The sequence below is a fragment of the Ctenocephalides felis genome, unplaced genomic scaffold (assembly GCF_003426905.1).
Source record: "Ctenocephalides felis isolate EL2017-DRISC unplaced genomic scaffold, ASM342690v1 CF-g0.4_SCAFFOLD_01604, whole genome shotgun sequence".
NCBI lineage: Eukaryota > Metazoa > Arthropoda > Insecta > Siphonaptera > Pulicidae > Ctenocephalides > Ctenocephalides felis.
Window position 1 is genome coordinate 52966183 of NW_020537758.1, and position 25033 is coordinate 52991215.

Genomic DNA, 25033 nt, shown 5'->3' on the forward strand with positions numbered 1-25033 from the left:
TTATGTGTGGAACATTATTATTGAAAATGTATTGGTGAAATTTTAATTATTGCTTGTTTATATTAGTCATATTAATTCGTTTTTCTGTTTACATTTCAGCGACGTCATAAGTTTGCAGAAATAAATCTAATAAAGATTTGAACATAAAAATCCATGATCATGGTGTTAGTAATTAAAAATATTTAAAAGATTAACGTTCGTATTAATAATTAATAATTATACATAATTTAAGATATGTAAATAAAATATTTATATAATAATTATACAAAGTCTAAGATAAAACTTGTGATATCGTAGCTAGTCGAAATATATTTTTGTAAGTTTTATATCTAAACAAAGTGCCTCATATTAATTCTATATAGATACTAATTATAATTATAATTATTATTAAAATAAGTGAATAAAAAATATTACTGCGCGCCGAGAATAATTATTATTGTGAATTGTAAATTTATATAGTGAGTGTTAGTGTTATATTTATATTATTTGATCGAAAAAAAAACGAAATTCAAAAAATGGCTCAAGCCGATAATTTGAATGCCTTGAGAAGAAGCGGACGTCTGCCGGAGTTTCATCCGGGATTTATGCGTGAAAGGAGTTTTATTAGACCACCATCTCAATATCAGGTAATTAATTAATTATTACTAATTTTTTCTGATGACAGAATTTTTATTAGATGTTTAAAAGTTTTTTGTTTGTAATTTATACATTATTGATAATTATGAACTTACATTGAATGCTTTATTATTGAATCAAATGTTGTACGAGTTTTCTCTATCATACAAAAGATACTATTCTATTTATAAGTGAAGTCGTGCAAAACAGTTTTTTCATGTTCTGCATTAATTTTAATTCGTTTTGTCTACATATATTACATAAATATGTTCATTATTTTAGAACACTTTAGATGCTGCAAGGAAATTTTTATATAAGATAAGTTGTTTTATAACATTTTATACGAATATGATATTAGCAATCTTGTTTTTTACGTATTGTCCTATTGTTTGCAAATTGCATAAAAAATACCCAAATAGGATAAACTTGACCTTGAAAACAACTACAAAGTAATTAATTAATTTTAATATTCATGCCAATCTTATATATAAAAATAAATCGCAAAATGTGGTGGTAAGCGCATAACTCAACAACGCCTGGACCAATTTGGCCAATTCTTTTTTTAAAATGCTCATTGAAGTTCAAAGATGGTTCTTAGGTCGAAAAATCGAATAATTGCCGGAAAAACTCTAAAAACGGTCGTTTTCTTTTTTCCATACAAACGTTTTCTAACTAAAACGTAGAATCAATTTGAGCTTTATTGCTATTATACAAAGTTCATATTAAATTACAAGCACTCACTGTATGCTGCTTTTAAACGATTATTCGGATTTTGATAAATCTTTTTGAAGTTTGTTAAGGAAATTTTCTAGGATGTATGTGATTATAGGGTACTGGGATGTATGTGCAGAAATAAATGGAAAAAATTGCAAAAAGCGACATGTCATTGCTTGTATTGAAAATAAATGAAAACTATAATCTGCCAAAAATTTCAATTTACTTATGAACCTAGACAATATTAGACTATGTATAATAAATTTATAATTATGAATAAAAAATGAAATGTCTACATTATTATTGCCAAAAAGCAGCTGAGATGTGCCAGAAATTAAAATAATATAAAATACAGTATATGTATGGCAGATTGATTGATACACATATGAACAGAATATAATAAATTAATTCAGGTAAATAATGAAATTAAGTATTAATCAGGGCCGGTCCTACCTTTGATGCGATGCATGCAAAAAATACGAGCGCACGTCTTAGGGGGCGCCAACACAAGACTCGGATATTAAATTTTCAATATATAATTTCTTTGCATTTTTTACTAATCTTTCCACAATATTTTTAAAATTCATAAAAATTTCACTTTATAACAACAAAATGGGAAAGTAAAGATGAATACATACAATTCGGCCCCATAATATCGATTAGGAGAAGTTTAAGATGCTATTTTGGATATCCTAAATACTAAAAAATTAAATTAATTTAATCCAACATGAAGTACCAGTGTTATGTATGGTTATGGTTATGTTATACCGTTTAAAAGATTTAAATTTCCAATATAGTGCGGGAATTGAGACTCATCATTTTATTCAGCAGTTCTACATTTAACATCGCTCACATTATAAATGTATATGCATTTTAGCGTGAGAGTAATTTAAAAAACATTATTTTTATGTAAACGGTAAATATTAGTATATTATATTTAAACATTGTAGAAATGGGTACAGGACAACGTTTGTCGGGCCATCTAGTTTAAGTAGAAAACATGTATCGATATCTGTGAATTAACTTTGTATTTAAACCTTATTTGATTTTTTTGATAGCATTTGTTTTCATATATGATATTTCATGTATTCAACACCAAATGAACCTTGGATCCATTGTTTTGTCTACAAATATAACATTACAAGCCAAATATAGCCTTACAAGTTGCTTGAATTCAAGATTGACGAATTTTATAAACATCTACTTTACTATTGAAGTTAAAATATAGAAGTAATATTGAATTTAAAATACAGAATATAACTTTTTTATTTGGTAAAAAATCTTGTTTTATAACTTACATAAATTATTTTTCGCACTTTTACTTATTTGTGACTTTGTTAAAAACATTAAATGAAAAAATCCTGAAGCGATTTCTAGAATGTAATAATAATTTAGGAATCCGTAAAAAATCGAATGTTCAGTTGAAGTCCTAGTCTCATAATACTACACTTGATTAATTTACTTTCGGAACAGTAATTCTTTTCGTAATCAATTTGCTTAAGAAATAATTTACATACAATGCATTTCGCATTCATAACATATTTATAACGTACACATTATATGCATGATGAAATAGTATGGGAGTAATTCAAAGATATCGAACGAATTCAAATTTGAAATATCAACATCTATCATTCAGTCTTTTCACTTTATATAAATATATACATTTTAAGTAATATTAACATTATCCGAAGGTAGATGACTTTTTAAAAATATATTTATATTAGTACTATAAATTTACAATTAAACTATATATGACGTGGGACACTGTATGGTTGTGCAAAGTTTTTGTAGTGACAGTCGTCACACAGCTAAAGTACACTTTAGCTTTATATTAAATTGGTTCTTTGAATGAATATAAACACATATACAGTTACATACAAGTATTTGAACTTGTATGTAATTTTTATGAATGCTAAACATATATGAACATTATTGCACACATGCGTAATAACGTATTCATTCATAATTAAATTATTACTTTTGCCATGTCATTGAACATTGAACTAATTGCTTGGGAGTGCCTGATGGCAAAACCTATATCATTATAGGCGTGACAAAATCATGTTACGTATCTGTGAATGTCAATTTACAATTTAACTGCATTTCTTGCTTAAAATTTGGCATGCCATACTTTAAACTTTATACGAGAATTAAGATTTAAATTTATGTAACGCTCAGTAAGCGTTTTTATCATCCTACAACTATAAAATAAATCTAATCGTAAGTTAGAGCAGCGTTTCCAAAAATCGAATAGATCACCATGCTATTTTTACTCTGAACAAACACGTTGGGAGGAACTCAATAATTACATAAATCTACCAGTTCTAAATTTATATATAAATATTTACTATTTTCGAATGGTTCGATAGTTTTTGCTTGAACGAGCGACTTCACTTATAGCCGCGTGCTAATTTGCAAAAAAATTAATATGTAACTTATCACAGTAGTAATAAAATTTTGTGTACTGCCCATTTCATAAACAAATTGCCCTTTTTTCCCACCCACTTCCCGTACCGTAACGAAATGATCGAGGAATATTAAATGCTTTAAAAGAGATTATTATAAATATTGTAACATTGTCTAATATTCATAAGAATTATATAAATTGAATTGGAAGGTTGAAATTATTTGTTTAAAGTATATTAGAACAGAATTAAAATAAAAATCTGAATTATTTTCGATATACAAAAAAATATTTCTGAAAAAAAAATGAAAAAAAATTTTGGAACAAAAAAAATTGTTGTTTTGGCCTTTGCCAAAAACTAATCAGCATATCTCCCTATCGATAGGAATCGAATGTTTTTTGAACCATTCAAATCGGTTAATCCGTACGCCCGAAAACGTGGACGAAAAATTGTATCCATACATACATCAGACTATAAGTAAGTCTGGTGTATGTATGGATACATTGATACATACTTACATACATCAGATATAACTAAGTCTAAACAGACTTATAATGCATTTTTTTTAAACAGACGTTATATCTGTTTTGTATTAATATAGTGCATGCACAAATACCCTTTTAAATGCTCTAAAAAGTGCAACCCATTTTTCCAAACTTCAAAGAATTTTTATAAATCAACCACTTTTCAAAGGCCTATAATATTTTAAAAGTACTTAATTTTTAATTAATGCATCATCTCATACATACATTGTAGATATTGCTTCACCATTATTAAAAAAATAATGCCTCATTGTATTTCATGTGACTTTTATAATAATTATCCATCGAACGTAACTTTCAAAAGAAAAGTATAAATATTTCTATATTAATTTGCTTTTGTTTAAAGGAAACTATAAAAATTCAGAATATTTTAGTTCATTCACATGGATTAAAATAGAATTCGATGGTAGGAATCTTTTAAGTGTACCAAATGTTTCTAGTATGAGGTTGAAATGTATTTATAAAAACCTGAATGCAATTGTTCTCTGTATTGTGTCACATATTACGGTTAAAATTACTCTATTGTATAAATATATTTAAATTAAATTATAAGCAATTAGTAAATTACTATTTGAATAATACAACATTTTTACTAATTATACATTTAGAATATATTAATGTGATTGGAAACGTATAAATTTAATGTCATAAATAATTTATAAAAAATGAAAAATAAATTATAATTTATTACATTATTACATTTATTATATATATTATTTAGACTAACTTATCAGTATAATTTTCAGATGTTCAGCAAACTGATAATTCGAAATTTTCGATATTTGAATTTATGGCTCTGGGAATGGTAACGAATTTCTAAAACATGAAACAAAACAAACATTTCCTGTTTCCGAAAATAACAAGAGTATTGATAAATTCTCAGATATTTGAATTGAAACTTCATTATGACAAATAAGATATTTTTCAAAAATCAAGCATTGAGAAAGGCAGCACTAGAAGTAAATTAATAAAAAAGTATAAAATTGATTGAAAGTGATTTTAATAAAATCACATTAAAAATATCAGCAACAATATATTATTAAGGATAAGTGTATTATTAAAATTGCATGAATATATTAAAAACATTTTGGCATACCTCAGAAAAAATGGATGTGTGTGTGCGTTTTGTATGTCCGCATTTTTTCGTCCAAGTTTTTGGGCGCACGGATCAACCGATTTGAATGGTTCAAAAAACATTCGATTTCTATTGATAGGGAGATGTGCTGATTAGTTAAATTAGATTAGACAAAGGCAGGTACAGCCGTTATGAAGATACAGAGCAAGGAGTGCAAAAAATACAAATCGAGTTTTTGAGAGAACGTTGAATAATCTAAAAAACATTCAATTTGTAATGATTTGAAGTTGAGTTTTGAGTTTTAAAAATTTAACTCGCATGTAGTTATTATTTTATATGCTGACATCGGGCAGCTTTGATGTCAAATTTTCACTTGAGGTTTTGGATCTCAAGTAAAAATCGTTCCTTGTGGATATAGCTGCATATAAATTCACAAAAATGCCAATAAATTCTTCGAGTATAGTTAATTATTTACAACTGGATTGGATAACAACTGGGTTGCAATCCATTCAGAAGCCAAGTAATAAAGTCAAAACAATTGCTGAATTTATCCTGGTATGATATATTGTAATTAAAAGTATAACAAAAAAGGAATATTGGCCGCTATATTTACACAATAATTTTAAGGGCCTAGGCGTTCGGAAAAAAATGTTTTGTTAGTTATTGGAGTATGTTTTTAGACAATATAATCAGTGGTGTTGTGCTAATATTTTTTTTGCCGGAACGCTAAAATTTAATATTTTTTGCCGGAACGCTGAAATTTAAAAACCGGTTTATAAATCGGTTCTCATGTTTGTTCCGGTTCCGTTCGAAAAGGAAAGAAACAAAAATCATTACAAAACCCATTTTGTGCACATATATGCATGTTTATTACAATAAAAGGAACATTTAATAAAAATTAGTTGAATTATAATTTATAAAATTCACTTATTAAATCATTTTCTAGTAGTAGCGATTTAAAAAAAAAAAATTTTGCCGGAACGCGTTTCGGCTCAAAAATTATTTGCCGGAACGATGTTCCGGCTCGACAACACCACTGAATATAATATATTTTAAACTCACAAAGTAACAATTTAGGGTTATTTTATTCTACCTTAACCAGTGCACACTCATTGAACTGTACGCACAATTTTATTAGTATTATTTTGAGGTAAAATATCAATTACTTATTTTATACCGGCGTAGCTTCAAAATATACTAAATATCCTGAAACATAGAAATATATTTTGTTTTCTTCTTCTCAAAAATTGCTGTCTAAATAGCTAATGGTCAATGATTTATAGGCATGACGATTATTCTAAATGCACAGAATTCTGTCACTCTCCATGACGACCATATCAGTCAATCACAGTTGACTAATATGAAATTCATTCTCTTCTAATACAATTTTCTTTTGTACGACGGACTTAATCTGTGATACGTTTATTTACTACTACTTTTACTAAGACGAAAATATTGCGCAGATTCAACTACAACTACAATATACAGAACTTATGCTAACAGCGATTATAGATGATTAAATTATCGAAGGCAACCTCAAATCCGAGCCAAATTTATTTTTAAACAGAATACTACAGATTTAACTCAAACTCGATGCATAAATTTATATGGTCATTTTTGTGCATAATTTATATTTATATCTTTAATATAATATTTATTAAGGTTTTCGTTCGCTTTTAGTTTAAAATATTCATTTTTCAGATGAGGGATGGCGCAGCAAAAAGGCGTAGCGTGCACGGTCATGGCCCCGCACATCACTACAATCATCAACAAAGAGGCAAGCCATCTCTTGAAATCTATAGGCCCCCTAGTAAGTTTTCAACTACTGGGCTATTTTAAAACATTGTTTATCGAAAGATCTTCGGAAAATTTGTTATATGTATCACATATACAAACATCTATTAACACGTTAAATTAAAGTGGACTGAGATATTATCAACAACTAATTAATATCATAGTTATTCCTATTGCATTAATTTTAAAATTTAGTAAGTAAAAATATACATACCAAACCACGATGGAACAAAGCACGACAAAATTCGAAACACTATTATTTTCAAAATAAGAAAACACTATTTTAAACAAAAACTGACTAAAATAACAACACCTTGAATATTTGATCACTAATCCATCATTACCAAAACTGAACTGTTGTACAGGGCAAGGTCAATACTACTGCAAAATGCATCAAAAAAGGAAAAGGTCGTGTCGCAGACATAGAATTATTCTTGATAAAATTAATAATAAACTGACAGCTGTCATGTGATAGATGAGTAGAATTCATAGACCTTATAATACTATATGTTATAAGGTCTATGGCGGAATTTCGTTTCTTAATACAAAACGAATAAAGAAATTTAGCAAATCTTCTGAGGTCACAATTTTTTTCTCTGTATAAACAATAGGTTGAACAGTTTTAAAAGTGTCGTTGAAAAATTTTTCATATGTTCTGAAAACATCGAAAAATTGATTTGAAAAATTTTTGTTCTTTAAAATTAATAGTGTTTCGAAGATTGCGATGTAATTTTTTTCTGGTTTGGTTAAATGATTAAAATTTTAATTATTGTTTTAATACTTTTTAACAATTGTATTTATTGTGTAAAACAAGAAAAATGTATTCTAGGTTTACTTATTAAGCTGATTATCCGAGAGTCCGATAAACGGGCATAACATCAGTAAAAAGATTTTACTAAAAAACTTGTTTTTTTTTATTATCATAAAATCCATAAGTTAATAAACAAAATAATAAACAAAATTTAGATTGTAACGATAGTGTTTAAAAATTAAGAGTAAAACTTGGAGACTAGAAATTGACTCTGGTGTCATTTGTTTACCATACATAAAATAACTTTATAAATCAGCACAATATCTAGTTAACAAATTCAACACAATAATCCTGTCTTTACAATAACAAAAACCACTTTCAATATCGAACGAAAAATGTGGTTTGCTAAACTAATTGCTCAGATTGTGATTCAACACATACGTATATCGTATATTGGTAAAAAGAGCCATCATTTAATAAAACACCTGCAGCAACATAAAAACAATTTAAAAAATCCAAAATTATTTAAAATTTTGGGAAGAAATTTTAATTCAGATCTATAACGAAAAAGTTATAAATAATAACCTTTCTACTTTATGCCCTATAACTAGATTTTGTGTTATAAGAAAATGTGTTTTTCTGGGTTGTGTTTCGAAGCTCGATAATCAATAAAAATATGTGTATATACTCAAAGCCTATATATTCAAACATCGTTAAAATATGCCTTACTATTGTATATTCATAATATTATTATAATAGATGTTCGTGTGGATGGACCGAACAAGTTGAACGTCCATGCGAAAGAGTTTACGATGGCGATGGGGCAGCAACATAATCTGCAAACTTCAAGGTAACTGGATAATTTTAATCGATATTTATGACACTTATAATGTAAAAATTCCAAAACATAGATAAAAGAAGAGTATGCCAAACATAGATAAAAAAGTGCCTAAAACATGAGCAGAATAGAATATTATTGTTTTATAAAAAAATATGGCAATATCTAAGTGCTAAACATAATTTGTGAATATTAAATTAATATTGAATTTTATTGCATCTTGTTGCAAAAAAACAATAATAATGCATGGAAACAGCAATAAAATTACAAAGAAAACAAGGTCAATACACTAATAGTGACTGAATAAAAACAGTTTAGCTAAGAGAAGTGAGATTCTGAACATATTAGTTTCAAAGTCTATAACTAAATGTAAATTAAATTTCGTTTCTAATTATTGATGTTGTTTTGTTGAAGATCTAGTGTAAACGTGCCATTTAATCAACATCAAATGCAGCATGGTTTACAACATTCGAAAAGTGCCAATATTATGGGACTCCGGCATCAGACAAATAATAATCATCATGGAATGAAGAACAACAACCGACAAATGTCTCCACAAATACCAGCAATTCCACTTATGACTTCTGCATCAGCTCATATTATACAGGTAAATTTAAATAAATTTTTAATTTTTCAAGACTAACTATCTAATTGAAAAAGCCATTTGAATATATCTGAAACAAAAATGTTTCCAATCAAATGATTTAAATTAAAATATGAATTTAATATATAAGAAGACTGAATTGTAAAAGAAATTAACAAATAGTTAACAATTTAAAGAATCATTGAGACCGAAATAACTCATAAATTGTTGTGAAACATTCACATTTATACTTTTATCGTACTAAAAAAGATGGGTATCAGTATGCTAAATTATTCATATCTAAAAAATAATGAAGCCAATATGGCGGTTCTGAAGCCAATAACTGGATTTTTGATATGTAGGATATGTTATAACGTCCGAAATTATATAAAGTAGTTCAGCAGCTCCGATGAAATACATATATTGTTCAGTTACTCAATTGGTTAATAAATTATTTCTGTACAATGTTTAATAGAAGATTTTTACATCAATGAGGTACACAGTTTAGTTCTTAATTATAATCAAATAAAGAAAAACTCGTTACAAGGGGTGAAATATCCCCTATTCAATAAAAAAGCACGCACGCACGACTAAATTGTAAAGTACTTATTTCATGAGCACATATATTATGAGCGTAGATATAACGATTTGAAACATAACTCCTTTAAAACCTAACATAAAATGAAATATAGTTTTAATTTGTTCAAAATATCCATAAAATATATAATATATATGTTCCATATATTTATATATATGATATTATTGGGATATTATCACAAGTCCTTAAGTCTAATAATAAATATATATTATACAATTGACGCTTAATATTTTTTAAATAGATCTTTTTGTTTTATAATTTCGCATAGTGTTTGGAATGTTTGGAATTTGGATTTAAAATACAAGTGACAATTAAGGAATCTTGTAAATACCTAATGTGTTGCAAATGCAGTTGCAGCTGCAAATGCAAAAAGAGAATAATCTCTAAAATTAATTAAAATGAGATGAATCTAAAAAATGGCAAGCATAAAGAAACGACAAATATAGTGTGAAATCAGTATTAATATATTTAGAAAATCATCAATTTTGATTTAAACATTTAACGATATATCGTTATCGTTATATATTTGGGATATTATCTATATCGTTTGGGATATAGACAATATCCCAATAATATCATATATACATATATGATATTATTTATCACAAGTTCTTAAGTCGAATAATAAATCTATATTATACAATTGATTCTTAATATTTTTTAAATAGATCTTTTTGGTTTATAATTTCACATAGTGTTTGGACTATATTAAAGATTTAAAACACAAGTGACAATTAAGGAATCTTGTAAATAGTTTATGTGTTGCAAATGCAGTTGCAGATGCAAATGCAAAAAGAGAATAATCTCTGAAATTAATTAAAATGAGATAAATCTAAAAAATGGCAAGCATAAAGAAACGACAAATATAGTGTGAAATCCAGTATTAATATATTTAGAAAATCATCAATTTTTTATTTAAACATTTAACGATTGTATTGTTAAATTTTCGTGTGTTATACTCCAAAGCCATCGAGGGTTTAAGGAAGCTGCGAGATTGAAGATTTGTCTGTGATTTTTCTTAAGTAACAAAGTGATCACAAATGCAGCTTTTTGTTACATTTTACAGAGATTAAATTGATGAATTCTAAATAGATACTTTGATATTGTAATAAGAAAAATATTATTTGCAAGCGTTCTGAATCGATTCTAAAAATCAGAACAATTAATTGTTCTGAATTTAAAATGTCTGTTATTTAGAACACAAGTTGGGAGTGAAAAATTTCTATCGTTGACTCGTGTGAAAGCATCTTTAGCTCGTGTACAAATAGAATTCGCATTGGGCAACACTAAACAACTGCCTTGGTATGGCTACATAAGTTCAAGTCGTAAACAAGAGCTCGTAGCGGTACGACAGACGGAGCGCCATTTTATTTCTTATTTTGCAATCAAACCGTTGATTTGAACAAGTTTTAGTTAAGCTTTTTTACAACAATTATTTGAAGACATCTTATCTTTGACGCTTTTTTCGTTCGTTGCGGCGAGTTATATTCTGTGAAAATGTCTGATACCGAAACAAAATCTAAGAAGGGCGGCAAAAAGGCGAACTCTCCTGCCAAAAAACAAAAATCTCCTGCAAAGAGCAAAGCCAAAGCCGGTAAAGCAGCTACTAAATCCCCTGGAAAAGTTGGAAAAAGGGGGCGCCCAAAGAAAATATTGACATCTGCTCAACAAGAAAAAGTGCAGAAAACTTTAGCTGAGAAAGAAGCCAGAAAAGCGGCAGGAGTAGTCAAGAGAGGAAGACCAAAGACCAAGAAGTGATCTGGAAAAATGTAGAACTAACTCAATTACGATGTATAAAATGGAATATTTTATGATTAGACTGATTTTATATTTATTTTGATAACATTATTTGAACTTTTATTTTGTAATGTGTATAATGATTGTGTTAATAAATGCCAACTACTTATAGTACAAACCAGCCGTTTAATTACTTATTCACATTTGTGATTCAATGTATTACTTATGAGTGAAAAAGTATCTAAATTAGATATAAATATATTACAGTGCAATGCTCTACATTCATTTGTTTGTAAGTTTTACTCACACAATCTATTAATGTTGCTGCTTGAATTACTTTTCTTATAAAGTTTATTCTTAATGGTACTTAAAGTCATTCCTGCACGTTATGTACGACATTTACTTTGCAATTTAAGAAAAAGTTATATAGAAATAAGAATTGAGTATGTAGTCTTGCTGATAATTTCAGAAGACATGTTGAAGAAGAATTTTTAATATTTATTTTTCTTCATAAGAATACACCGAAAGTTCACTTCAAGTTAGAGCAAACACCAATAGCAAATGGAGTGGAAAACAAAGTAACAATACCTGGTGGTCTTCAACGATCTAAAAGCATGTCTGCTGCAGATTCGCTAGCTAGGAGCTTATCATTAGGACTCGACATTAGCTCAGATGTTCCTAATTTAGGTCCCTTTCCTGCAGAAATAGAGGAGATAATTACATTGGCTTGTGAAGGTATGATTTTTAATCAATATTTTTGATGGTATTGAAAAAATTATGATAAGCAACTTAATAATAATTGCAATACAATATATATTTAATAATTAATATAATTTAATATTTCAATTTATTAATTACAGATCCAAATCAGTTATCTGCTAGAGCTCTAATCAATCTTTCAAATAGTCTGATGCAACGTGCTGTAGAAAGTCAAAAGTATGCTCTTCCAGCAGCTAGACTTTGCATAAAAATTATAGCGAGTGAAAAAAAAGAAACATTCTTGGAAACACTTATAAATACATGCAGACAGTGGTACCAAGAAAGAGACAAGGTTTGCAGACAAAAAATAAATCTAATGAAAATAATAATTATTTTTTTAATAACTACCGTAAAATAATAATTATTTTGTTATTAACTACCGTAAATGACAATATTAGTATTATATATTTTCTTTCTTTCAAGATTTTACGTCTCTCAGTTAAAACAAAGTCTCGTACAAGATTTACAGCATTCATGGCCTTCTTGATGGAAATGTTTTCTCAGTTGAAGAGAAGGCAATTGCAATTAAAAACCCAATGTGATGGAATTTCACCACCTATGGTGTTACTCACTTTATTGTGCAAATCTTGTGAAGAATGTGTGAAGCCACCGATCTCATCTTTGTCAGAGGTATAATTTTTCATAATGCTACTGGATTATATGTGATATATTATGATAATATGTAGAAAATAAGTTATTTAATAGATGTTTTTGAATTTGTTATTAAAAAATATTTAACCGTTTTTAAAATAATTGCTATAAACATGTTTTACTTTATTTCTCTTATAGTGACTATATTTAAAGAAAATCGAAAATTTTATAAATATATTGAATGTACAGAAAAATTGTTTTGGTCCACAGATCGAATGTCTCTTTTTTGTATTAACATGCATTGGAAGAGATCTGGAAATTCATATGCCAAATCAGCTTGACAAACTTTTGCGTCAAGTAAGAGATGCTTTCTTGAGTACATCTATGGAACCTAGTATTAGAAAGACGCTTCTTCAACTCATTGAACTTCAAGCATCACATTGGCAACTGCCGGGATCTACAGTTTTATATTATTATCCTTCCACTAAATAATACGATGGAAATTATGCATATTTTAGTTGTGTAATAGAAATTGATAATTTATGCCATTTTTAGTCTAGATGTTATTTGAGTTTTTTAACTTAAAATTAGGTTTTATTTAGGTATCATTTGAACCTAAAATGTTATGTCATTTATGATTTTATCTTTGTTGCAAATATATGCTTTATGATTAATAAATCAATAACAATGCAATATTCATATAATATATCAATTTTCTTTCCACTAGTGCATATTTTTACTACTCAATTGGCAATGTAAATTTCTTTTTGAAATAGATGTGTCTTTATTTTATTAAATTGAATTATTTGATATTCATTAATAAATCATTATTATATTGTTATACATTTTACCGTTTATTGATTATAAATGGATAAAATTGTGTTACATTGAAAATACCAAATTTTTACTAAATTTATGATCTTATATACTAGGCTTTATTGTAATTTATGCTCAATGCTTACTTTAATTTTTTAAACTGATACTTCCTAAATGCTAAATACATAAACAGATAAAAAAAATATTATTATTTTTTTTAGAAAATTAATTGGCTACTAAAAATGGTAAAAAAAAATATTTCTTTATACTGCTTACTTGGTAGAATATTGTATTGCAATTGTTTATTCGATGTTGAAATATATTTGATACTATTTGCAACTAATTCGCTAAATTAAAAATAGTAAATTGATTTTCAATTTTTTATTTATAAGTTTTTGAATTTTTGATATGTGTTCAGTTCATCAAAATTATATTTTTTTTTTGTTTTACACAATGAATACCATTATAAAAATATCAAATCATTTCTTTAATATTGAAATATATTCAATAAGTAATTATATCTTGTTCAGTAGAAAAGCTTTTCTCAAATAAGTCTTCAGCGAATAAACATTTAGAAAAAGCAGCGGTTTCCTCTACGAAATATTTCTAATTTAAAACGCGCGCCGAATACATTCAGTTCCAACATCATTAAAACAAGAGCTTGACCAACTGCAAAAATTAAAATGAAATAATTTCATTCTGAAAACAACATGGCTGAGAAGAAACGGGGAAAAAAGCGCAAAGATGTATGTAGTTTCTATTATATTAATTAAACTAAAATTTCATCATTAAAATTCATAATGAGTTCAGTATAAATAATTCAAGTCATATTTTTATGGATAAATCAAGTGTTATGACATTGCTTTAATAGATGACGTTGTTAATGATGACATTTACAACTTTTGCTATTTAACTATTTTATAAACAGTGGATCTTCTAATATATTTGTAACATGTAGCTATAGTTAACCAAAATAATATTTGGTATAATTTCTATTTTATATACGCCATAACTTTAAAAAATCTGCAAACAAATATCTAGTTTGACATAACGGTATCGTGTTATTTACATCGTACACATATGTTGGAAACCACGGGCGTCACAATGACAGCTATCTTAATAAGATTTTATATATAAAAATGCCGTCTATCAATAAAATTAACTCATACAGAAATTATGCTATTTTTATTTATACTTTAATTACAGGAATACACAGGCCCAGGAGGTACTCCCGAAGAAGTGGAAAAACCATCAAAGGATGAATATACAATAGCAAAATGGTTACGTAAAAATGTTCCAACAAAAAAAACTAAATTTATTAACCATAATGTGGAATATTTTACTTGTAAGTATTCATTCCTGTTAATAAACATAAAACCTTTGTTACAAAAATAAACATGTAACCACTTGAATTGAATAAGCATAGATGAGAAATTATTTCGAAAGCACTATATTTGATTGCTTTTTATGTCTGATATTATGTTGCAGCGAGTAAAGCTCTTGATGCTTTAATGGCATCAAAATTTGGTGGTGAAGATGCTTTACTTCCAACTCGAGAATTTGCTATTGAATTTATGAACACAATGCTCCGCCATAAATTTTTCCATCGAGCTGTGAAGGTAATTTTCTAATATTCTAAAATTTATATATAAGACAAAACATAAATTATATTATGCTGATTATTTATTGTAGGTTCCTGTATCAGAGCAGGAATTGAAAAATCGTAAGAAGGGTGATAAAAGTGGTAAGAAACCAAAAGAATCGAAAGAGAAAAAAATTGAGAAACCTGAGTCACAAACTGAAGCACAGAATAGCAATGCTGAAGGAAAGGATAAGATGGTATATTGTAAATAATAACAAAAAAAAAATAAAAAAATAAGAACTCATGATCTTATTTAATAGAGTAAGTGAATCTTTTACATAAGTAATTATTTGTTTTAGAGCTTGGAACCTGAGAAAGAAAAGGAAAAACGTAAGAGAAAGATACGCTTAGAAATGCATTTGCATCAAGTGTTTGTTGATGGATCGGAAGCTTATGTTTGGATATATGACCCTATTCCTTTACATTATTGGATATTTGGAACACTTTTGGTATTAGGTGCGATTGGAGTTTGCTTGTTTCCACTTTGGCCACCAACAGTGAGGTGAGTATGAATCTGATAGTAATGATGTAATATGATTTAATTTTGATAATGAGTTCTATGGTTATAATTAGGAAAGGAGTGTATTATTTAAGTATAGCAGCTGCAGGATTTTTGGTATTCATAATTGCATTAACTATTATACGTTTAATAATATTCTGTATAATTTGGATCATAACACTTGGTAAACATCATTTATGGCTATTTCCAAATTTAACAGAAGATGTTGGGTTCTTTGCATCATTTTGGCCTCTATATAAGGTAATCTTATATTTAATAGATACTTTAATTTAAAATATAATTTGATTCCTGGAGAGTTTTTCATTGTGTATCTAATTTTACAATCGTAATTACAAATGTATGCACTTTTAGTTATTATTTGATATCTAATATTCAATACTATCATGACAATAATATAATTAAGAATACTTAATTTTTATATTACAGTATGAATATAAAGGAGGTGAAGCATTAGAAAATACTAGTAAAAAAAAGAAAAAGAAAAAAGATAAATATAGTGACAACGAAGATGAAGTCCGAGAGAAAGAAATAAATATATCTAAGCAAACTGTATCTGAGCCTGTTGAAAGTCAAGATAATGAATGCCAGCGGTATGGACGTTCAATAATTGCTTTTTTATAATAATGTTTATTTATAATAATAACTTTGTATATTTTTCAGACTTTCTTCTCCTACAATTGAAGTGACACCTGTGGAACCATCAGAAAGTGAATCAGAATCATCACAGAGATCATCAACTGGTAAAGACTTTGAAATGGTTGACGCTAATGAAGTTGATACCTCATAATGATTAATTAATACAATATAGATTAATAACATGGAGTCTTTCAGTTATCAGTTATGAAATGAATATTAAATATTTGTTTGTAGCCCTGTGGATAGTTTTATCAGCACAATTTGTTGCTATGTCACAATTGAGCACAACACATGTTATTTTGTATATCTAATATTGTAAAATATTTTTAAAAGGATCTATGTATGTATATTATTTGATATAGGCAATTAAATAATTATTTATGAATATGGGGTATATCAATGTTTTGTTTTTGGTTCTTGATGGAATATGAAGTATTGAAATAATAATACTAAGTCATATAATAATTATAATAATGGGTGGTACTGCCCTACAGTAGGTCTGTGAGCTTAGTTAACTAACTTGATTTAAGGAAGAGTAGTGTGAAAGATTTCCCTCGCTTTCCCATTTCACACTGCAGTGCCCAAAATAGGCTATTTTCACACATTTTTAACTTCCCGTAGGGTAAGTTATTGTAATGGGCCGAAAATCGGAATTGAAAATTTTTACATTTCTCGACGTTTTGAAGGTTTCTGAACGTTTTGGCATACCTCAGAAAAAATGGATGTGTGTGTGTGTGTATGTGTGTGTGTGTGTGTATGTATGTGTGGATACAAATTTCCAGTCACGTTTTAGGGCGCACGGATCAACCGATTTGAATGGTTCAAAAAACATTCGATTCCTATTGATAGGGAAAAGAGCTGATTAGTTTTTGGCAAAGGCAGGTCCAGCCGTTTCGGAGATACGGAGCAAAGAGTGCGGAAAATAGAAATCGAATTTTGGAGAGAACGGAGTATCCGATTTGAATGATCTAAAAAACATTCAATTAGTAATGATTGGGAGAAGTGTTTATTAGTTTTTGGAAAAAGCAGGCCCAGCCATTTCGAAGATACGGAGCTAAATATGTAAAAAATGGCAGTTTTTGATAGAAGTAAGCGTCCGATTTGAATGATTCAAAAAACTTTCTGCTTGTCTTAACAAAATAATTGGTTTTGGAAAAAAAAATTTTTGTTCCATTCTTTTTTTTTGTTTTTTGTTTTTTTTTTTTTTTTAGTTTTTTTGTTGAAACAAATAATTTCAACTTTGCAATTCAGTTTATATAATTCTTATAAATATTAGACAATGTTACAATATTTATAATAATCTATTTGAAAACATTCAGTATTCCTCGAACATTTCGTTACGGTACGGGAAGTTCCAGCAATTTGCCTTAAGGCACGATGCCACCCACCCCACTAGTTGATTTATATTTTCAAGTGAAAAAGGACATCGCTGTGCTCAATGTCAGGTTGTCCAGAGAGAGGTTTAAACTCACAACTCGACCACATGAGTCGGTACATTTGTACTGTTGCGCCATTCAATTAAAAAATATTTGGCGTTTATAGTATTTTTGAAGATTTTTCATTTAAGTAAAGAATCAATGGACAAATACTTATTGTTCGTATAAATGCAATACTAAGCTCAAGTTCGGACAGGTATGTGCTTTAGCTCCAATTTTGAATCACTTTGTTCCAAAATTATGATATATCATTAATGCATTACTATTAAAACTAAAATTTCAGATTTGTCAGTGCAAAATATTAAGGCACATATGGGAAGAAGCAATGTATCTATAAATGTTGAGATGATTACAAATTTTGTTTATATTTATGAAATAAATTTATACTAACCTTACATTACATTTATTCCAGAAATATTAGTAGTATACTCTTCTTTTATCTATGAGTAGTACCCGAATTTCCCAGAAGTACATAATTTCGATCTTGCTTCCTAACTGAAACTACTTATTCATTATCACTGACACATTTATTCAAAGTTTATAGTCCAAAATGGTGTCCAAACTCATTTTTCATATTGGTTGGTCTGTTTGTCAACTAATATTCACAAGATCACTAATTCTCATACCGATCAAAATGAGATGTTGAAAATAATTTAGAACAGTAATATTTATAATGCATCTGAACCATCTGAACTAACATTTGTTTTGAGAATAAAACCTTCTATAGTTCAGTTTGTAGAGCGGTGGACTGCATTGAATTTGAAACAATATTAAAATAGTAAATGAAGTAAATATGAATGAAAACAAACTCAAAAAGAAGTGAATATTTTTATTCAATTTTTATATATAGACTTAGGTTAAAGTTTTGGATGGTGTAAAATAATTTCAATATACATTTTTGAATTTCGTATTCAAAATATCCGCCGTTCATCAGAATCGTTTAAAATATATGTTTGGTGGTTCGCTCATTCGATGACGCCACGTTAAAATGAATAACTCTGAATCGTGTGCTAGATGTCATAAACGCATAACAACAAAGTTGCACAATAAATGCTTTATGAAAATTAAATGTAAAAGTGACTAGAAGACCTTCTAAAATGACATATTCTTCATAGTGGAATGATTAATAAATTATTATAAATTACTTGTTAACGATTTAATTAAAATTTGCGCAGTGGCGGAATGTGCACTTTCTCCACATGCTAAGATAAATGACATATTTAAAACTATTGAGTAATGGTATTCTCAGGTTTAGTTTGAAAACTGGTAATACTCATAATGACAAAAGCTAAAGATTTTAGCTTCTTGGATAAACCATTGAATACTGTTTATTTTGATTCTCCATCACACACTGGTACGTTATTATCTGGTTTACATGAATTATGGAAAAAAGGTCAACTCTTGGACATAACATTGTTAGCAGAAGGAATAGCATTTAAGGTATTAGGTGTATACATAGAAGTTTTAAATTTACCAATATTTGGTTTTATCAATATATATATATTTCCAGGCACATAGAGCAGTTTTAGCATCATGTAGTGATTATTTTCGAGCCATGTTTACTGATGCCATGCTAGAAGCAAGACAAAGTGAAATTAGTTTGAATGGAGTTACAGCAAATGGAATTAAATTATTATTAGATTACGCTTATACATCACGATTAGCATTAAATTTAGCTAATATACAAGATGTTTTATCGGCTGCTAGTCATGTTCAAGTAAGTGCTATATATGTTACATTTAAAAATAAAAATAATTTATAATATAAATATATTATGCTTTTTATATAGACTTTATTTACTTTACATATACACAAATTATTATATAGGTATACTAATAATTTATTGCTGCAAATATAAATTTGTTAAAAGTTTATTGAACATTCATATTAAAAATATTTGTGTTGTAATATGTGAACTGATTGAAATTGATTTTTTTTTGTTTTGTAGGTTGATGCAGTTGTCGAAGCATGTTCTAATTATTTGCAGTCTCAATTGGATTTAGAAAATTGTGTCGATATTGTAACAATAGCTGAAACTTATTCACTTGCTCAACTAAGACACAAAGTTTATAGGTAAATAAATTTGATTATGAAATGAATGATGAAATTTGGTTATTAATTTTATATTGAATGTATATTTTCATTTCAGATTTATGAGTGGACATTTACAAGAATTTTCTGGTTCTAGTGAATTTCAGTGCTTATCATTACAACAACTTGAACATTTATTAGTTTGTGATTTTCCGGTGGATTGCCCAGAAAAAGAAGTTCTAAAAATAGTTTTAAAATGGTTGAGAAATAGGGATCCAATGGAGTAAGTTATATACAGTGTAAACAGTAGAAGTTTCTATTAATTTGATGAAATAATAACAAAAATAATTGCCAATTTATGAACAATTAACATTAAAAATAACTATATATCACACTTTGTGATCTAAAACATAATTTTTATACAAGTAGACTCTTCATTATACTCAAAAGTTTTAATATTGTTTTATTTATTAAAATAGATTACTCTGTACATGTAAGCTTTTTAAGACATTACATTTAATATTGCTGTGTAAACATAATTTATATGATAAGTTATTAATACATAAACTCATTACTTGATACTCCTCTTTTATCTATGGATAAAATATAAGAAATTTTAATTCTGTAAGAAGTATTTTTTAATTTTGATACCTTTAGTAAAATATTTTAGTATAAATATTTAGTAAATTCAGTTTTTATAACTTATCTAAGGGAAATGATTTTGCAGAGCACAAAAATATGCACAAGCATTGCTTCAGAGAGTACATTTTTCTGAAATTCAAAGATGGGAATTAGACTCAATATTAAAAGACCAATTTATATATGGTCATGCAGCATCAAAAATGCCTTTAACTGAACAATTTTTATGCCGAATGGTTCTTGCAGAAGCTTATCGACAGACAATACCCCAGGTATGTATATTACAATAATATGATCCAGATAAAACTTAATATTGTTGAAAAAGTTTCAAAGTTTTGATTCAATTTATAAGTTTTATTTCTTCATACTTTACAAAATTAATGTAACCAAATTTATAGGTCTCAACCTTAACAGAAGAAATAAAAGATATACCTCTTGTTAATTCGAGAGGTATGGAACTAGCTGTGATAAAAGTGGGAGGTTTTGGGATTGGTGGGATTACAAATGAAATAACATATTTCTTACCTAGCGTTGGAAAATGGAGACACCTTACCTCAATACCCCATGTTGAACAATGTAATTTTGGCACTGCAGTTCTAGACAATAAATTATTTGTTGTTGGTGGTTGCTTCAATCAATTACTGCAAGAAAATATACATCCTTTTGGATTCTGTTACAGTCCTAGATCAAATAAATGGACTACAATGGCGCCCATGCAAAGGGAAAGATGTAGATTTTCTTTGAATGTAGCTTCAGGGCGATTATATGCTATAGGGGGAGTTAGTGAAATGGATGATTTGGAAAATGTTGACGAAGAAGTCAGTGCCTGTGAGAGTTACGATCCAGTTACTGATACATGGTTCAGTTTCAGACCCCTGCCTCAATTTAGAACTCAGCATGCTGGTGCTAGTTGGCCTAAAAGTGATGCTAGTTCTATTTTCATATCAGGAGGATTGGAAAGAGATATGGTCTTGTCGTCTATGGTTCGGTGGGTAATTTTTAAATATATTAAATTAAAAGAATCGAAGTAAACCTTGTTATGATGTTGATTTTAGGCAAATCAATAGACTTTAACAAGTTAACAATAGTTTTTGTATATTTATTATTTTAAATACTTATTTTATTTATTTTTGCAGATATGATATATTTGAAGATATTTGGGAAAACAAAGCATCAATGTTAACTCCGAGAGCAGATCATGTTATGCTTTTGATTGGAAATAACTTATATGTCTGTGGTGGTTGGTATGAAGACACGGAAACTGGAAATCGTGTATTAGTCGATACAATTGATTTATATGATGTCAGCACTAATGTTTGGGAAACCATCACCAGAGTTCCTACACCTAGATATCATGCCGGAATTGTTGCAGTAAATACAAAAATATATTTCATAGGTGGGTTTCATAGTGATGTTATGTTTGATAGAGTTACAGCAGCTATTGAGTGTTATGATATTGAAAGCAAACAATGGACAACAGCTGATAAATATCCTCAAGATATTTGGGAACATACTTGTGTAACATTGTATATACCAAGATGTAGGGACGATATGGAGGTAATGAAAGATAATCAAGAGCAGTCATAATGTTTGTTTGTGTTAAAATGAATTAACATTGCAAAATTTTGTCTGCACACACATATAAAATTTGGAGTGGATTATATGATGCCGCATGGTATATAGTCGATTTATTAAATTATATATATATATATGATCAGAACATTAAATGTTCGATGATATCTGTAAACTTGTATGCTATGAATGGGTAAAAGTTTTTTCTATTATTACAAAGTATAGATTGGAGATTAATAGATTTTACAAATTTATACTCAAATTTTATATTTCATTCTATGATAATTTTTGTTCAAAAGATAGCATTTTTATTATTATTCAAAATCATTCCCATTATCAAAATACAAGTAATCACTAAATCTTGACAATTGCTAGGTGATAATAGCGAGCAATGTTAAATTGATACATAACTTAAATAAAACATACATTTATTCAATGTATCATGCTGCATCAAATTATCACGCTCATGATCCAAAGTATGAACGCTTTCAGACTTACATAACTGCACATCTGCATTTTTATATATATCCACATTTTTGTGCAAACACTTTCAAACCGCATATACATAAATACAAATATGTATAGTATTGTGCCATTTTATAGCACTATTATTAATTTTAATCTATATTTAATTTCAAAACAAGATCTTGCAATTGAGTACTTGCCTTCATTTATGATGCACCTACAAATTATTTATTATATATTATATAATTGAAAAAAATAATTAAAAAAGTATTGTATATAGTTGTTGAAGCATCTATTGTTTTTTTGTGATATATAAATCTTGCCTATGGTGTTTAAGAGATAATGGAAATATTTATTCACATTTGTTATTAAAGATATATAATATTACATTTGATATTGACTGTTTATAATTGAAATATAAGCCATGTTACAGATATAATTTTTTATGTATTATTGTGTTTTATTTAATATGTTTTTTATTTTTCTTATGAAGACATTACAAACAACAGGAAAAATACAACAGTTTGAATGACTCAAAAAGTGTATAAGTTGTTGCAAATTATCTTATTCATAATTTTGTAAATTCGTTATTTTGAATATACATAATTTATTATAATACTAGAGGTCAAAACACTAATAAAAGCAATCAACTTTGTAAAAATATTCATAGTCGCTTCTCTCGTCTCATTTAAAATTTCGCGCCATAAACGCTGTAAAGAATTGATTTAAATTATGAGTTGGGCGCGCCGCGGTGTGAAGTTGCCTGCGCATTCGAAGCCATGGCTCCAAGTCTCTGTAGTGGCATCTCTGGCTAGTTTAATCTCACTTTCCATTGGTGGTGGTTGTGCTATTTTGTCATATTGAAATATTAATATTGGATAACAATGAACATTCTTAGTTCAATTAAAGGGCTATTACTATTAACATCGAGTGATAATGCATTGTTATAATCTACTATCCGCGTTCGCCCCCCTTTATAAGTCAACATTCGAGCAATCAATGCAGCTAACTTGAACGTTGTTGAGTTAGATCAATGACGTCCAGTCATAGACCGGTAACCTTGGCTCCTTGTTATAAAACAAATTTAATTGTCAAAAGTATAAATGTCTTTTGCAACAGTATCTTAGTGAACGTGTAAATATTAATGTATGTAGTGCGTGGTTCTTACTAAAAAAAGTGTTTAGTGGAAATTTTGCGATGCCGGACAGTCGCCTTGATCCCGACAACAGATCTCCTCGAGAGAGCGGTGAGGATTCCGAGGATGAAAGCGAAATCCTAGAGGAGAGCCCCTGTGGAAGGTGGCTTAAGCGACGGGAAGAGGTTCGTGGAATTTTTTTTTACCCATACCATAAATTTACGACATAACATTTTTCGTAATAAAACTGTGCAAAAAACTTGTTTTCCAGTAGAAAGTATAAATAATAACCACGAAAACACGAGAAATATCCATATTTCATTGTGAGATTGAAAACTTTTCATCCCCTATCTTGGGAATACACCCACTCATATACTTTCATTGCGAACTGTCAAACCATTTATATTCTAACCTATTTTGGCGTATTACATTTATTGACATTTCTTTACAAGAATTAACTTTGCATTGTTGTGCATTCCAGTTTTATAAACACAATTTTTAAAATAAAAAGTTCACATATGAAATAAAAAAAAACTTTAAAGCTCCGAATTGTTTTTTCTCATACATTAAAATTAAATCGAGTATATTAAAATGTTAAATAAATTGTTATAAACTTTTTCGGCGATCATATAATATATATTATATTTATATAATTACAATTATTATGATTACAAAATTATTTATTACAACATTTTTATTATATTTTTTGAAAAAAAAAGATCCTACGCATTTTCATAGCATATTTATAATTACATTGCCAGAATTGTACATTCATTGAAATAACACCCAAAAACTAATTGTAGTATTATTCCATTGGTTATTACATTATGATTTATATAAATGAAAAATATATATGTATGCGTAAATTAACATTCATAATGGCTTTTTCATTTATATGACTACATATTTAATTATTCTACTTACACATATTTACTGTTACAACATAAAATGCAATTGCTATTACGAAATTAATTTTATTAGTAACAAAATAAATGAAAACAAACGTTGATCGTTTATAGATAGAATCATTTTGTATTACATACTTGAACTTTGGAATACACATGCATCTGTTTACAAAAGATTGTCTTCCACGTGTTATTTGAAGGTCTTTTCAACAATAAAAACATGCTTAAATT

The 25033-nt window shown here is 28.0% G+C and overlaps 4 protein-coding genes across 6 annotated transcripts in view; all 4 read left to right on the top strand.

The window, feature by feature from the left end:
* The first annotated feature begins 204 nt into the window (after positions 1-204).
* Positions 205-13557, top strand: LOC113373260. 3 transcript variants are annotated; one of them, XM_026613561.1, is made up of 8 exons: positions 205-626; positions 7056-7164; positions 8659-8749; positions 9152-9344; positions 12171-12390; positions 12516-12706; positions 12838-13044; positions 13276-13557. In XM_026613561.1, exons 1-8 carry the CDS (start codon positions 516-518, stop codon positions 13495-13497), a joined length of 1344 nt encoding a protein of 447 aa, XP_026469346.1. In that variant the 5' UTR covers positions 205-515; the 3' UTR covers positions 13498-13557. The 3 variants fall into 3 exon arrangements, with proteins under 3 accessions (XP_026469346.1, XP_026469347.1, XP_026469348.1); XM_026613562.1 differs by having other exon boundaries at positions 12516-12694; XM_026613563.1 differs by having other exon boundaries at positions 7056-7131.
* An 873-nt stretch (positions 13558-14430) lies between these two features.
* On the top strand, positions 14431-16982 carry LOC113373261 (translocation protein SEC62). Its single transcript, XM_026613564.1, has 8 exons — positions 14431-14567; positions 15028-15166; positions 15310-15440; positions 15514-15660; positions 15763-15965; positions 16037-16223; positions 16410-16573; positions 16644-16982. The coding sequence occupies exons 1-8, from the start codon at positions 14532-14534 to the stop codon at positions 16768-16770; spliced, it is 1134 nt and encodes a 377-aa protein (XP_026469349.1). The 5' UTR covers positions 14431-14531; the 3' UTR covers positions 16771-16982.
* Positions 16983-19134: 2152 nt separating this feature from the next.
* LOC113372583 (kelch-like protein 26) lies at positions 19135-22974 on the top strand. The gene is made up of 7 exons (XM_026612935.1): positions 19135-19495; positions 19566-19772; positions 20004-20128; positions 20205-20369; positions 20814-20997; positions 21124-21713; positions 21862-22974. Exons 1-7 carry the CDS (start codon positions 19334-19336, stop codon positions 22310-22312), a joined length of 1884 nt encoding a protein of 627 aa, XP_026468720.1. The 5' UTR covers positions 19135-19333; the 3' UTR covers positions 22313-22974.
* Positions 22975-23589: 615 nt separating this feature from the next.
* Positions 23590-25033, top strand: part of LOC113372277 (nuclear receptor-binding protein homolog) — a 117474-nt gene continuing 116030 nt past the window's right edge. Inside the window, exon 1 of the mRNA XM_026612604.1 lies at positions 23590-24082. Coding sequence (XP_026468389.1) covers positions 23960-24082 — 123 coding nt within the window. The 5' untranslated portion in view covers positions 23590-23959. The remainder of the gene's footprint in view (positions 24083-25033) is intronic.

Coding starts and splice junctions, on each gene's coding strand:
- LOC113372583 (XM_026612935.1), top strand. CDS start 19,334: ATGACAAAAGCTAAAGATTTTAGCTTCTTGGATAAACCATTGAATACT. Junction 19,773..20,003: donor CGGCTGCTAGTCATGTTCAA/GTAAGTGCTATA, acceptor TTTGTTTTGTAG/GTTGATGCAGTTGTCGAAGC. Junction 20,998..21,123: donor ATCGACAGACAATACCCCAG/GTATGTATATTA, acceptor CCAAATTTATAG/GTCTCAACCTTAACAGAAGA.
- LOC113373261 (XM_026613564.1), top strand. CDS start 14,532: ATGGCTGAGAAGAAACGGGGAAAAAAGCGCAAAGAT. Junction 14,568..15,027: donor GGGGAAAAAAGCGCAAAGAT/GTATGTAGTTTC, acceptor CTTTAATTACAG/GAATACACAGGCCCAGGAGG. Junction 16,574..16,643: donor CAAGATAATGAATGCCAGCG/GTATGGACGTTC, acceptor TATATTTTTCAG/ACTTTCTTCTCCTACAATTG.
- LOC113373260 (XM_026613561.1), top strand. CDS start 516: ATGGCTCAAGCCGATAATTTGAATGCCTTGAGAAGAAGCGGACGTCTG. Junction 8,750..9,151: donor CATAATCTGCAAACTTCAAG/GTAACTGGATAA, acceptor GTTTTGTTGAAG/ATCTAGTGTAAACGTGCCAT. Junction 12,707..12,837: donor GGTACCAAGAAAGAGACAAG/GTTTGCAGACAA, acceptor CTTTCTTTCAAG/ATTTTACGTCTCTCAGTTAA.